The sequence below is a fragment of the Oreochromis aureus genome, linkage group 5 (genome assembly GCF_013358895.1).
Source record: "Oreochromis aureus strain Israel breed Guangdong linkage group 5, ZZ_aureus, whole genome shotgun sequence".
Classification (NCBI taxonomy): Eukaryota; Metazoa; Chordata; class Actinopteri; order Cichliformes; family Cichlidae; genus Oreochromis; species Oreochromis aureus.
This window is the reverse complement of record NC_052946.1, coordinates 17,384,085-17,399,181: the sequence shown is the minus strand read 5'-3', so window position 1 is coordinate 17,399,181 and position 15,097 is coordinate 17,384,085. Positions and strand designations below refer to the sequence as shown.

The following is a 15,097-nucleotide window of genomic DNA, read 5'->3' as shown; positions in this document are numbered from 1 at the left end:
CAATGAATTCCTCGTTTAATCAGGACTGATTGTGAACAAAACACAGAACACTGTGGCTTGTTTTCTGTACAATCTTTACAACTTTATTTATAACAATTTGTTATTTAGTTTGTAAAGTACTCCAGCAAAAATTAAACATTATTCTCTTTTCAGAAGAAAGTCTGCGCCTCCATGCATTGTGTACTATAAAAGCTATGTGTCATTTTTCATTTTAAAAAACAAGGACTAATCAAAACAAAAGTCTGGAAATGCACATATGATTTAGCAAAAATGTCCTTTCGGTAAAATGATTGTACTTCTCTCTCAATTAAAGACAAAACATACACAACAGCATAAAATAACGCTGGCTTGACAGGTAAGCAAAATAAAAACTTGTTATTGTAGTTACACTGAAGACTTGTGTTACTTTTCACATGCAGTAAGATATGGCTGACACATTTCTGACAGAAGCAGCATTTTGGGACAGAGGCTGAGCGTAAGGACGTGTCAGAGCAACCAGAATGGTAGCATTAGCAGCAGCAGGGCACAGAGAAGAGATGGGGAAGGGCTGAAGAAAGAAAACAAGAGAAACGCTAAGGATCAAATGAAAACAATGCACTTAAGACAGAGTCGTTACAAAACTGTGAACATACAGACTTTGATCCTCTGAAGGCAAATTTACTCACAAAGCCAGATGGATGCTATCTGGTCTTTACAGAACAAAAATGGACTGGAGAAGTAGAACACACATAGAAAAGAAATCTTTCCTTCCTTACATTTGACCATAGTTGGAGCCTCTACAGGAAGGCCAGCAAACAGACGCTAAATAGTGCAAACATGACACTATCTATAAGTCTTCTATCAAAAAAGCCCCCGCCATTGTCAGCCAGCTGTTTTCTGGGCATTTACACACAGCCAGCTACCCACCCATTAAAGTATTCACCCCATCTATTGCTCAAAGTCGACACAAACAACAGACAGTTGGCACTGGTGAAATGGAACAATGTTTTTGTCTTTTCTATACAATTCATAAAAAAATAAAAAATTAAAATTGCTCCAGTGATAGCATTTCTTTTTTTTTCTTATGTTTTCCATGTTTCCATTTCATTTTGCACAGAGGTAGTGGCTATTTAGGTAAAGGGTAAGGGACAAAGTGGAAATTAAAAATCTCTCATAGAAAATGTTATTTGTTTTTGACCAGAGGAATCTCAAAAGAACAAAATATAATACTGCAATCACATACAAAAGTAGTCCTTCATTTTTGTACAGTTGAGGGCTCATGTGATTTATCAGTTTTTCCTTACACTTTTTTCTTTTTTGTTCAATTTTTCTTTAAAAGGCGAGAATGGGTGTGTGTTTGGAATAGCGTGATCCAGGCCAAGGGAAAGGGGCTCCTCGTGTCCACGGGATAGCAACTCCTTCTTATAGACACAGCTGAAAAGCAACACAGGTACTTCTCATTAAGAGTATGGAAGCGAGTTTCAAGACACATCACTGAAGATTGACCTGGCTGCCAGAGATCCTTTCCCACATGCAGGATTAATCACAAAGAGGAGAGCCACACTGTCAGAGAGCTTCTTTATTTATATCAGAAAATTGCCACATCTCCCAGTCCCATGCTGCACGGAAATGTGGGATTGGTCATGGCAGTAATCTCAGTGTAGTGTTTAAAATCTTGTGTTATTTGCATGCTTAGAGTGGAATTTTTTATATGTTTCACAATGTTGCCATGTATCTCTCTGTTGTGCCTTTAGAAACCTTTGCAAAAGTTGGAGATCAGGCTGAACAATATTTGCTGAAATGAAAAATAAACAAGTTTTGCAGGTATGTTTGTGTGAAATGGCTTTGCTTTTATTTTGTGTCTCTTCCTACTTTTTAATGCAACCACCCATACTGCATAAATATTAGATTTAGGATTACTGTAATGTAAATGTGAAGTACTACTCTCTGTGAATGGTACTCATGGCCATTGATCAGTGTTCTTTGATCAGTGGGTTTTGGTCAGTGATTGTTGATCAATGGTCATGGGAATTTGCATAATTATGATTAAGGAACTGACCTCACAGCCCATTGTTCCTTCAGTGGGCTGGTTTCAGTCATTATGCAAATGTACTGTTATAAGGTTTGGGGAAACCTGCAGTCAGCTGAGACTGAAGAAGTCACTTGGATGAGTGACGAAACGTTTCTCCCACAAAACGCTACGTCCAGATGAACAGATTCAACTTTTGGAGATACTATATACTAAAGTATCTTTTCTGCTGCATATCGAATCTACATAAGAAGATTTCATGTATTTGTAACTGCAAAGAATAGCAGAGCATTTTTAGGATGGGACCACAATATTCATCACTTTTTTTTTTTACTTGGTGGAAGAAATGCTCTTTTGTAAAAGTACAAACACAACACCTGAAATTCTCTATAGCAAGTGAAACATGAGTAGAATTGGTGAAATATTATCAGAAAATATTTCTGATTTAGACTAAAGAAAATGTCAAACAGAAAATTACAGTGTATTCTGAATGATACATTTTACCTGCTGCACGAGTTATAGCCTGCAGTAAATTATTTTATTTACAGCATCATCCTGTATAGCTGAGGGAGTGCAAAATAAAACAAGTCAGTGCTGTGTCAGAATCATATGAGACGGTAGATACTTATCACAACTGAGCTTACACGAACTGTGAATATCAACATATCGAGCAAACAACATAAAAATCGCATAAAAGACATCTTCTGTCCTTTTCTGGAAATAAAGGGAGGTTCAGTATCCACAGTCATCTTGTAAATGACAGAGGCGCACTTGCGTGTTGGAGCGTGACTGTTGTGAAGGTTTCACTTTCATTTATAAGGAAAAAACAGTTTAAAGTAGCGAGGCAGGGGTAAGTCTAATGTGCAGAAAAGTCGTATTTTCCAGCTATATTTCTGTTCACATACACAAAACGTGTAATATAACATTGTGGCTGTTGAAGGTTTGGCTAAAATTCAAGACGTAAGAAAACTGGAAAGTGGAGTGTAACCGAGAGTGTAGCTCTGCAGGCTAGGTGGAGAACGACGTTAGCTAATTTATGGAAACGGTTTTATATAAAGATCACCAAAAAAGAATTGATGGTTGTTTGAGTGCAACACACTGTTGTTATGTCGTCTGTGTTGTTTGATGTGTTTTGAAGGCAGAAGATCAAAATCGGAAACATGGCCAGTGCAGAGCCCATGGATGTCGACAGACCTGACGACATGAGTCAAGTACGTAAACTAACACCGAATCAGAATAAAGTAATTTGTTATAGGAACTTTGGTGTTAATGCAGTCATTAAATATCCATAGTGCTTATCTCCAGTTGGACCCTTACTTTTTTAAAGTGCACCTTTGAGGCCACGGTTTGCTTTTATACTTGAAAAGCGTTTCATTTTGGTGATTTTGTGTGCTTGTGCTTATTGAGTTCCGGTTTTCCCCGTATTCTTGTAAAGATTATATAAAAGTGAAAGTACTGAGATTACAAGGTCAGCATAATCTTAGCTTATCAACTCTGGAGGTTCAGGAAATACATCATCAACAGAATGTGTAAAGCTGTTCAGTGTGGCTGTTGTCATGAGTGTAATTTTTTGGTTTCAAAGTGCCACTAGTTGCAATACAAAGCTTCAGCATTGTATTGTAAGAGTTGTGAGACTGGAGAAGTCAACAGTGTGTGAACATGTTCAGCGTTACTGTGATCACCAGTGAGAACATTGTAAATATCTAAGGCTGCAAGGTGACATCGGTGTGACAAATGTGAAAATATGAAAAGTAGCTAACGTCACACTATTTACATTCATAAGTACAATAGTTAAGAAAAACTAAGTTTGCAAACCTTAGTTTGGACCAAAAAGAAAACAAGCTTTAGTCTTTTCTATAATACTAAAGAATGGATTCTTAAAATATATTTTTTAACAATTTAAAAAAATATATACATATTTAAATAAATGTAATTTTGGATTAATATCATAGACTTGCATATTTTTAATGTGTGTTTTTCTTAAATTACAGGATCAAGATGAAGCACACATTGTTCTCTCAATAAAGTGGATAAAGTCTGATGATGAGCTACAAAAAGGGAAGAGGCTAGAGACTCGTCTAGAAAAAATGCTTCAGACTTGGTTTAACAAATGCAAACATAAGGTGGACTGCTCAGTGGAAAGGATGTTAAAAGATGGGTGTGTTGTGATAAAGACTAAACCAGTTCCAGGTGCAGTAAAGTCCTACATAATCATCTGATTACTTTACTATCTGTATAACTTCTCCAATAAAAACATTTATTTTTAATAAATTCTGTATAATTATATTGATTTTTTTTTAAATCCATTTTGTCTGTCTTTTAAGTCCTGACTGAGCTTCAGAAACTGAGTAAACAAACACTAACTGGGCGGGATGGAAATTCAGTCACCATAACATCCATCAGTCTGACACTGCCATCTCCAGAGCTCGATACACAAGTACCAGAGGATGCTTCAATGAACCTTTCTGCATCTGTGCCAGATCCACAAATTGTATGTAAAATGTAGTAAATTGTTGAAAACAAATATAAATGAATTCTGTTGAATTAAATGATGTACTGTATTTGTAGGATCAAGTTCAACTGGGAAAGCAAAGTAAAGCAGGTTCAGCAGGTGGAGAACAGACAGGTGCTGCAGAGGATGCTTCGACAAACCATCCTCCATTTGTGGCGGCTCCACAAACTGTATGCACTGCGTAGTAAATCATTTAAAAATATACACACACACACACACAGACATATATATACACATGCATATACACGTGTGTGTGTGCGTATGCATGGATGCTGTTGAATTGAATGAAGTACTTTATTTTTTAACAGGCGCACATTCAACCAGGAAAGCAGAGTAGCAAAGGGTCTACAGCTGAAAAAGATAGTGGCGTTTCCCCAATGTCAGAGCCACAAATGGTATGTACTGTGTGATTAATCATAAAAAATGAAAAATGTGATCTTTAACAAACAAACATAATGATTATTATTATTATTATCATTATTATTATTATTATTATTATTATTATTATTATTATTATTATTATTATTATTATAATTTACCAGGACCAACTTCAGCTGGGGAAGCAGAGTAGCACAGTTTCTGCACGGGAAGAGATGCACTGTTGTTCTGTCCCAGTGGGTCATTTCTGGTATGTGAACCACATGTATGAAGAGGAAATGAAACTTATAGAGAAAAAGAAAGGAGTTAAAATCAAGGCAGATGTGAAGGTGAGATTTGAAGAAGACCAAAAACATGGCAGACCAGACAATGCTCTAGAGGAGTTTGCAAACCTTGTCCAGAATAGCTTAGTTGAATCCAGTGGCTCAGTTATTCCTCTCAAGTTCATAGATTCAGATCAGTGGGGCGACGCACTGAAAACCATCCAGAAAAAAGAAAACAAGCTTTTGGTTACTCTGACCTCTGAAACAATGACTGTACGTGGGCCAACACATAGTCAAGAGGCCATGAAAAAGTTCTTAAATGCAGATACAGAGCAGAAAAGAAACACAGATGCTTCTCGGGAAGAGTATAAAAGAGAGATTCAAGACACATCACTGAAGATTGACATGACTACCAAAGACCATCTCATGCATACGGGACTAACGATGGAGGAGAGCTACTGGAAGGTGATGATTACCTCTTACAGTGAGAAGGTAGCAAAGATCAAAGATAAGTTTAATGTGGAACTGAAAGAATCAGACATTGGTCAAGGCAAAGTCCATGTCAAAGCTGTATACAAGAGAGATGAAGGAAATGCCTCCATGGAGAGCCATGCTATGAGAGAGCTTTTTCATTTATATCGGAAAACTGCCACATCTCCCATGAACTTCTCCCAGTCCAGTTCTGGAATGTGGAGTTGGTCATGGCCATGGCTGTAATCTCAGTCTACTGTTTAATGTCTTGTGTTATTTGCATTCTTAAAGTGGAATCTTTATCTATTTCATAATGTTACCACGAATCTTTGTATTGTTTCTCTGAAACCTTTGCAAAAGATCAGGCTGAATAATGTTTGCTGAAAAATGGAAACACAAAATAAAAAAATGTTTTCATGTTTGTTTTTGTATGAAATAACTTTACTTTTATTTTGATTCTCCCTGTTTTTTAAAGAAACCACCCATGCTGCTTTTTCGACTTTCTGTACATATACTAAATAAATAATAAATAATATTTATTTCATTTAATTATAATTGAAAAGGACAGGGGGCATTTTTAAGGCTGGGACAACAATGTTCATCACAGAACATTTTTAAAGTCGTTGCACGTGCACTGTTACAGTGGCTTGCAAAAGTATTCGGCCCCCTTGAACTTTTCCACATTTTGTCACATTACAGCCACAAACAAGAATCAATTTTATTGGAATTCCACGTGAAAGACCAATACAAAGTGGTGTACACGTGAGAAGTGGAACGAAAATAATACATGATTCCAAACATTTTTTACAAATAAATAACTGAAAAGTGGGGCGTGCGTAATTATTCAGCCCCCTGTGGTCTTCGTCCAGTCAGTTGCCCATAGACATTGCCTGATGAGTGCTAATGACTAAATAGAGTGCACCTGTGTGTAATCTAATGTCAGTACAAATACAGCTGCTCTGTGATGGCCTCAGAGGTTGTCTAAGAGAATATTGGGAGCAACAACACCATGAAGTCCAAAGAACACACCAGACAGGTCAGGGATAAAGTTATTGAGAAATTTAAAGCAGGCTTAGGCTACAAAAAGATTTCCCAAGCCTTGAACATCCCACGGAGCACTGTTCAAGCCATCATTCAGAAATGGAAGGAGTATGGCACAACTGTAAACCTACCAAGACAAGGCCGTCCACCTAAACTCACAGGCCGAACAAGGAGAGCGCTGATCAGAAATGCAGCCAAGAGGCCCATGGTGACTCTGGACGAGCTGCAGAGATCCACAGCTCAGGTGGGGGAATCTGTCCATAGTACAACTATTAGTCGTGCACTGCACAAAGTTGGCCTTTATGGAAGAGTGGCAAGAAGAAAGCCATTGTTAACAGAAAACCATAAGAAGCCCCGTTTGCAGTTTGCCACAAGCCATGTGGGGACACAGCAAACATGTGGAAGAAGGTGCTCTGCTCAGATGAGACCAAAATGGAACTTTTTGGCCAAAATGCAAAACGCTATGTGTGGCGGAAAACTAACACCGCACATCACTCTGAACACACCATCCCCACTGTCAAATATGGTGGTGGCAGCATCATGCTCTGGGGGTGCTTCTCTTCAGCAGGGACAGGGAAGCTGGTCAGAGTTAATGGGAAGATGGATGGAGCCAAATACAGCGCAATCTTGGAAGAAAACCTCTTGGAGTCTGCAAAAGACTTGAGACTGGGGCGGAGGTTCACCTTCCAGCAGGACAACGACCCTAAACATAAAGCCAGGGCAACAATGGAATGGTTTAAAACAAAACATATCCATGTGTTAGAATGGCCCAGTCAAAGTCCAGATCTAAATCCAACCGAGAATCTGTGGCAAGATCTGAAAACTGCTGTTCACAAACGCTGTCCATCAAATCTGACTGAGCTGGAGCTGTTTTGCAAAGAAGAATGGGCAAAGATTTCAGTCTGTAGATGTGCAAAGCTGGTAGAGACATACCCTAAAAGACTGGCAGCTGGAATTGCAGCAAAAGGTGGTTCTACAAAGTATTGACTCAGGGGGCTGAATAATTACACACACCCCACTTTGCAGTTATTTATTTGTAAAAAAATGTTTGGAATCATGTATGATTTTCGTTCCACTTCTCACGTGTACACCACTTTGTATTGGTCTTTTACGTGGAATTCCAATAAAATTGATTCATGTTTGTGGCTGTAATGTGACAAAATGTGGAAAAGTTCAAGGGGGCCGAATACTTTTGCAAGCCACTGTTATAAAAGTACAAACACAGCACCACAACGTACGTGGAAACATGAGTAGAATTAGGAAAATATTAACAGAAAATATACTTAATGTACACTAAATTTCAAAACAATTTTGTCAGTGGATTCTGGCTCATAAATTTAACCTTGGCATATAATAAATACTTTTTTCCCCAAGTATCATATGCCTGAAAGGAGTCAAACATAAAATAAAACGCAATGTTTTATTTTATGTTTGTCTGTTTCATATGAGACAGTAGGTGATCTTACACAAACTCTTAACTATATCTGAGATATCAAAGAAACAGCTTATATGTTACAGAAAGAACATTTCTGTTCTTTTCATGCAGTGAAGAAGGATTTAGTTTCCACACTCATCTGAGCTAACAGACTTCTTGCCAACACCCTGGTGAAAATGACAGAGGTGCACTTGCGTGTTTGGAGGGTGACGCAGCTCCTTATTGCGGAGCTGTAAGCTTTCACTTTCGATTATAAGGAAGTACCAGTGTTTAAGTAGCGAGGCAGAGGTAAGTCTAATGTGCAATAAATTCATATTTTCCAGGTATATTTCTGTTCAGATGATACATACAACGTGTTACATAACGTTGTGGCTGTTACAGGTTTGGTTAAAATGTAAGACATAAGAAAACTGGAAAGTGGAGTGTAACCAAGAGTGTAGCTCTGCAGGCTAGGTGGAGAGCGACGTTAGCTAATTTATGGAAACGGTTTTATATAAAAATCACCAAATAAAGAATTGTTGGTTGTTTGAGTGCAACACACTGTTGTTATGTCGTCTGAGTTTGGTGTGTTTTGAAGGAAGAAGATCAAAATCGGAAACATGGCTACTGGACAGTCCGTGGACACTGACGAGCCCATGGACATCGACAAACCTGACATCGACAAACCTGACGACATGAGCCAAGTACGTAAACTAACACTGAATCAGCATAAAAGAAAATTGTTACAGGAACTTTGGTTTTAATGCAATCATTAAATATCCAGAGTTTTATCATCAGTAGGAGTAGTTTATTTCTTGTTTTAAATTTTATTTTTGACACCACTTTGTTTTTTATGCACCTAAAAGCCTTTCATCATTATTATAGGTGAATAATTCTGCTGTGAGTAAAAGCCAGCAACATTCAACACCTAGCGATCCATCTACTGCAGTAAGTGTTTTGATGAGTTTGCCTGTTTACGCTTAAGTGCACAATAACACGTAACACATTCCAGCTTTTGTCTGTCTTCTTATAAAGAGTATGTGAAAGTGAAAGTATTGAGTACACAAGATCAAAAATATAATCTCAGCTGGTCTGCTCTTGGGTTCGGGAAATACATCATGAACAGAATGTGTAAAGCTGCTTAATGTGGCTGTTGTCACCAGTGAAAAATCATGTAACTTGTAATAACATGTAAAGGTTGTAAAGTGGCACTAGATGGAATGCATAGGTTGTCTATGGTTATTCTCTTAGACTGAGGAAATGTTATATTATTAACAGTGTGTAAATCTGTTCAGCGTTACTGTGATCACCAGTGAAAACATTTGTAAAGTTCTAAGGCTGCAAGGTAACATCAATGTGGCAAATGTGAAAACATGACATTTAGCTAACCTCACACTATTTATCTGCATTATAATAATAAAGAAACAAAAGTTCTAAAGATAGATATTTCAACAATGATAAAAAAAAAGGCTTGTTTTTAAAGGTGTTTTCAGCTGAATCTCAAAGTTTTGTAGCATTATTATTTGTTTGTTTTATTTTATTACAGGCTGAAGATGAAGCTCAAATTGTTCTCTCACTGAAGTGGATAAAGCCTGATTATGAACCACAAAAAGTGAAGAGACTAAAGACTAGTCTAGAGAAAATGCTTCAGACTTGGTTCAGCAAATGCAAACATAAGGTGGACTGCTCAGTGAAAAGGACCTTAGGTGATGGGCGTGTTGTGATAAGCATTAAACCAGCTGCAGGTGCAGTAAAGTCCTTCATAATCATCTGATTACTTTTCTAACTTCTTCATTAATAAAATATTTTGATTTCATTCTGTATATTTATATCAGTTTTAAAGTATAATCAATTTTCTTTGTGTTTTTTAAGCCCTGGCTGAGCTTCAGAAACTGAGTAAACAAACACTAACTGGGAAGGATGGAAATTCAGTCACCATAACATCCATCAGTCTGACACTGCCATCTCAAGAGCTCGATACACAAGTACCAGAGGATGCATCCCTGCCAGAGTCACAAACTGTATGTGCAAGATAGCAAATCATTAAAAAACAAATATTAATGCATGCTATTGAATTAAATGTTGTACTATATTTTTTAACAGGACCAAGTTCAAGAGGGTAAAGCATGTTCTACAGCTGAAGATCAGATGGGTGCGTCTTTCATGCCAGAGCCACAACATGTATGTACTGTGTCATTAAAAATAATATTAAAATTAAAAATGTGATCTTTTAATAAATCAGCATAATTACTTTTTTTTTTTTTTTTTTTTTTTTTTTTTAACAGGAGCAAGTTCTGGTTTGGAAACAGAGTAGCACAGTTTCTGCAGATGAAGAGATGCACTCTTGTTCCATCCCACTGGGTCATTTCTGGTATGTGAACCACATGTATGAAGAGGAAATGAAACGTATAGAGGAAAAGAATGGAGTTAAAATCAAGGCAGAAGTGATGGTGAAATTTAAAGTAGATCAGAAAAATGGGAGACCAGACAACGCTTTCAATGCTTTCAATGAATTTGTAAGCCTTGTCCAGAAAGGCTTAGTTGAATCCAGTAGCTCAGTTATTCCTCTCAAGTTCATTGATCCGGATCAGTGGAGCAGCACACTGAAAACCATCCAAAGAAAGGAAAACAAGCTTTTGGTTACTCTGACCTCTGAAACAATGACTGTACGCGGGCCAACACATAGTCAAGAGGCCATCAGTAAGTGCTTAAATGCTGATGCAATGCAGAAAAGAAAGACAGATACTTCTCGGGAAGAGTATGAACAAGAGTTCCAAAACACATCACTGAAGATTGACATGACCATCAAAGACCATCCCATCCCTGCAGGATTAATCATGGAGGAGAGTTTCTGGAAGACCATGGCTAGGTCTTACAACAAGCAAGTAACAAGGATCAAAGATAAGTTTAATGTGGAACTGAAAGAATCAGACATTGGTCAAGGCAAAGTCAATGTCAAAGCTGTATACATGAAAGATAAAGGAAATGCCTCCATGGAGAGCCACGCTGTCAGAGCACTTCTCTGTCTTTATCAGAAAATTGTTGCATCCCCCATGAGTTCATCCCAGTTCTATGGTGCCACTGAGTTCAATGGCGCACCCATTTCTCAATCAGAGGGGGCCTCCAATGAGCCAGTGTTGAATGACCAATCAGCAAACAGGATGCACAACACTGACCCACCAACTGACAGTGGGACATCAGCAGATGACCCAAAAGATGATAAGTGTTCTATATGTTTGGATACATTCCAAAATAAGAAACAACTCAAGTGTAAACATGAATTTTGTAAAGACTGCCTGAAACAAGCACAAAAGATGAATGGGCCCATCTGTCCTATATGCAGAGACGTCTTTGGTAAGATAATGGGAGACCAACCAGATGGAAGAATATCACACTATACATCACCCTCTTCCCTCCCTGGATACTTAGACTGCAGCACTATAGTTATCAGCTATGATATTCCAAGTGGAATACAGACGGTAAATGATATTTTTATTTGAATGCTTATGTCCCCGTTTAAAAAGCAAAACATGGTTGTGTTTTCATTTTGTCTATTTATATATTTATTTTTTAATATTGTTTACTTTCCATTCTCTTACAGGCAAAGCATCCCAATCCTGGACAGCCCTACCATGGTATTCATAGAACAGCATATCTTCCGAACAACAAAGAGGGCAATGAAGTGCTGCAACTGCTGAAAAAAGCGTTTGATCAGAGGCTCATTTTTACTGTTGGGACATCCAGAACAACTGGACTGGACGGCCAGGTGACCTGGAATGACATTCACCACAAAACATCCACGTCAGGAGGACCAAATTGGTAGAGTAGCCCTTTTTCTTCCTAGTGTTGTGGTAAATATTTTCCTTTACCGTTTACTCTAATAAAATACTACATATTAACCTTGGATATGTTCTGTTTCCACAGCTTTGGGTATCCTGACCCTGAGTACCTGAGCAGAGTCAAAGAGGAGTTAAAGGCCAAAGGCATTGAGTGAAGTCTTTGATACAAAGTGCAGCTGGATTAGAAATCAAAGAGGTTAAAAACAAGATGACTCTTTAAACAGACACTGAAATTCAAATACTGTTTTGCTCTTTTCTCTGTTAATGTTTCAAATGATCAGTAAGGGTTAGAATTGACTTCTTTCATTAGCCACATATATTATCTTCACATATTAAGTGATTTCTTTTTTGTTGTTGTTGATTGTCAAAGTTTTCATCATGTAACAATATAAAATGTAGATTTGCATAAACACATTGGCTTATATGATCTCAGGTCTACAGTGCTGATGGTCTGACTTTCTGTCTGCCTAATAAATGATTAAATCCTCCACACTGAATTCTTCCTTTTATCAGGACTGATTGTGAACAAAACACAGAACACTGGTTTGTTTTCTGTACAATTTTTAAAATTTTATTTATAACAATATCTGTTATTTAGTTTGTAAAGTACTCCAGCAAAAATTAAACATTATTCTCTTTTCAGAAGAAAGTCTGCGCCTCCATGCATTGTGTACTATAAAAGCTATGTGTCATTTTTCATTTTAAAAAACCAAGGACTAATCAAAACAAAAGTCTGGAAATGCACATATGATTTAGCAAAAATGTCCTTTCGGTAGAATGATTGTACTTCTCTCTCAATTAAAGACAAAACATACACAACAGCATAAAATAACGCTGGCCTGACAGGTAAGCAAAATAAAAACTTGTTATTGTAGTTACACTGAAGACTTGTGTTACTTTTCACATGCAGTAAGATATGGCTGACACATTTCTGACAGAAGCAGCATTTTGGGACAGAGGCTGAGCGTAAGGACGTGTCAGAGCAACCAGAATGGTAGCATTAGCAGCAGCAGGGCACAGAGAAGAGATGGGGAAGGGCTGAAGAAAGAAAACAGAGAAACGCTAAGGATCAAATAATGAAAACAATGCACTTAAGACAGAGTCGTTACAAAACTGTGAACATACAGACTTTGATCCTCTGAAGGCAAATTTACTCACAAAGCCAGATGGATGCTATCTGGTCTTTACAGAACAAAAATGGACTGGAGAAGTAAAACACACATAGAAAAGAAATCTTTCCTTCCTTACATTTGACCATAATTGCAGCCTCTACAGGAAGGCCAGCAAACAGACGCTAAATAGTGCAAACATGACACTATAAGTCTTCTATCAAAAAAGCCCCCGCCATTGTCAGCCAGCTGTTTTCTGGGCATGTACACACAGCCAGCTACCCACCCATTAAAGTATTCACCCCATCTATTGCTTTACATCCGTAATCTCCATCCATCACTCTGCCTGGAATGTTTAACCCATAACCACCTACAACGTTCTTCATATAACTGCACAATCACGCACCAACAAGCCTCTTTATCCTTTCTCCACAGCAACACATCAGCTCCAGCTGTTACACAAAGTGATAAAAACAAACACATTTTCTTTACATCTTAAGGTATAAAGCCTACAGTATACACTATACCGTAAAATGTGATATTCTGTGCAAGGAAGACAACACAATCATTTTATGAACATTGTTCTCTGAGAAAGAAAGAAAAAAATTACGTGGAAATACTGTAGTTGCCATCTGGTACTGACATTTTACATGTGCTATACACAAACGGTGCTATCACAAATCTGTCTCACACATTCTTGCCAAGAAGCTCGGCAAGATGACAAATGTACCGATTTCGAAAACTTTGAGTTTTTGCCTTTTCCCGCTCAAAGTCGACACAAACAACAGACAGTTGGCACTGGTGAAATGGAACAATGTTTTTGTCTTTTCTATACAATTCATACAAAAATAAAAAATTAAAATTGCTCCAATGATAGCATTTCTTTTTTTTTTTTTTCTTATGATTTCCATGTTTCCATTTCATTTTGCACAGAGGTAGTGGCTATTTAGGTAAAGGGTAAGGGACGAAGTGGAAATTAAAAATCTCTCATAGAAAATGTTATTTGTTTTTGACCAGAGGAATCTCAAAAGAACAAAATATAATACTGCAATCACATACAAAAGTAGTCCTTCATTTTTGTACATTTTATACAGTGTTCACATGGTTTAGCAATTTTCTCTCACACTTTTTATTGATTTTTTTTGTTCAATTTTTCTTTAAAAGGCAAGAATGGGGGTGTGTTTGGAATAGCGTGATCCGGCAAGGTCTATGCCAGTGGGTCCACAAGGGGCTCCTCATCTCCACGGGATAGCAACTCCTTCTTCTCATCTGTGCTGGCCAGAGAGTTGCGGCTGTTGTGAGCTCCCATATACAGAGTGGCATAAACTGGGTTGGTGAAGTTAGTGGGCTGGAAGGAAGAAAAATGATCCATCACATAATGTTTAGAAAACTAAAGTTTAGCATCATGTAAATACAGTGCTGTGCAAAAGTCTTCGCCATTCCTAATTTCTTTATATTTCGCAAGATAAATGTGGAAAAGATGCTGGATTTATTGTGCAAACATACATGGAAATGCAGTATAACCAGCTTTATTCTTCAACATACCCTGAACTCTCTTAGGCAAGCTTCTTCTTCTTGAAGGACATTCGAATCTCGCTTCCACACACACTGATGACAATTTGAATCAAAAACTGAAAATTTGGATTAATCGCTTCACCTGCATCTCTCAGGTCCTGTGTCAGGTCTTTGCTGAACCTTTCTTGGTTCTTAATTACATGACCTCCCATGACCTACTGTTCATCAAGTGTTTTTTAAGGACACACTGCACACCATGCTGAGAGATGCCAAGTTTTGGGCTAATAGCTTTTTTGGGAATCACCTTGTTGGTGCAACAATACTATTTTAAGCTTGTCTGTGCTGCCTGATGATGATGTTTGCGACATTTTGCAAATAACAAAGCGCCTAAAGATAAAATCGGTTCTTTGCTAAGTTGCTTGTTATGTGTAAACAGAAAACTGTTTCATCTCTTGAGTTAGGTGCCTTTTTTATGCTTGTATGATTAATAAGTTGGCATTAAGTGGTTTAACAAACAAAAAAGCATCCCTCTGAAAATAGTCAGGTA

At 37.6% G+C, this 15,097-nt stretch overlaps 3 protein-coding genes across 4 annotated transcripts in view; 2 read left to right on the top strand and 1 right to left on the bottom strand.

The window, feature by feature from the left end:
* The first annotated feature begins 2,752 nt into the window (after positions 1–2,752).
* Positions 2,753–6,053, top strand: dtex3l2.1 (deltex E3 ubiquitin ligase 3L2, tandem duplicate 1). Its single transcript, XM_031747982.2, has 7 exons — positions 2,753–2,858; positions 3,147–3,219; positions 4,000–4,198; positions 4,333–4,499; positions 4,577–4,690; positions 4,829–4,915; positions 5,063–6,053. Exons 2-7 carry the CDS (start codon positions 3,169–3,171, stop codon positions 5,876–5,878), a joined length of 1,434 nt encoding a protein of 477 aa, XP_031603842.2. The 5' UTR covers positions 2,753–2,858; positions 3,147–3,168; the 3' UTR covers positions 5,879–6,053.
* Positions 6,054–8,284: 2,231 nt separating this feature from the next.
* On the top strand, positions 8,285–12,414 carry LOC116326633. 2 transcript variants are annotated; one of them, XM_031747981.2, is made up of 9 exons: positions 8,285–8,396; positions 8,686–8,791; positions 8,973–9,035; positions 9,634–9,832; positions 9,960–10,108; positions 10,191–10,268; positions 10,373–11,566; positions 11,689–11,906; positions 12,012–12,414. In XM_031747981.2, the coding sequence occupies exons 2-9, from the start codon at positions 8,708–8,710 to the stop codon at positions 12,079–12,081; spliced, it is 2,055 nt and encodes a 684-aa protein (XP_031603841.2). In that variant the 5' UTR covers positions 8,285–8,396; positions 8,686–8,707; the 3' UTR covers positions 12,082–12,414. The 2 variants fall into 2 exon arrangements, with proteins under 2 accessions (XP_031603841.2, XP_039468081.1); XM_039612147.1 differs by having other exon boundaries at positions 8,362–8,396; positions 8,669–8,791.
* Positions 12,415–12,470: 56 nt separating this feature from the next.
* The window catches only part of lrp1aa (low density lipoprotein receptor-related protein 1Aa), a 96,274-nt gene continuing 93,647 nt past the window's right edge, over positions 12,471–15,097 (bottom strand). Inside the window, exon 89 of the mRNA XM_031747979.2 lies at positions 12,471–14,383. Within this exon, the coding sequence (XP_031603839.1) occupies positions 14,243–14,383 (141 nt within the window). The 3' untranslated portion in view covers positions 12,471–14,242. The remainder of the gene's footprint in view (positions 14,384–15,097) is intronic.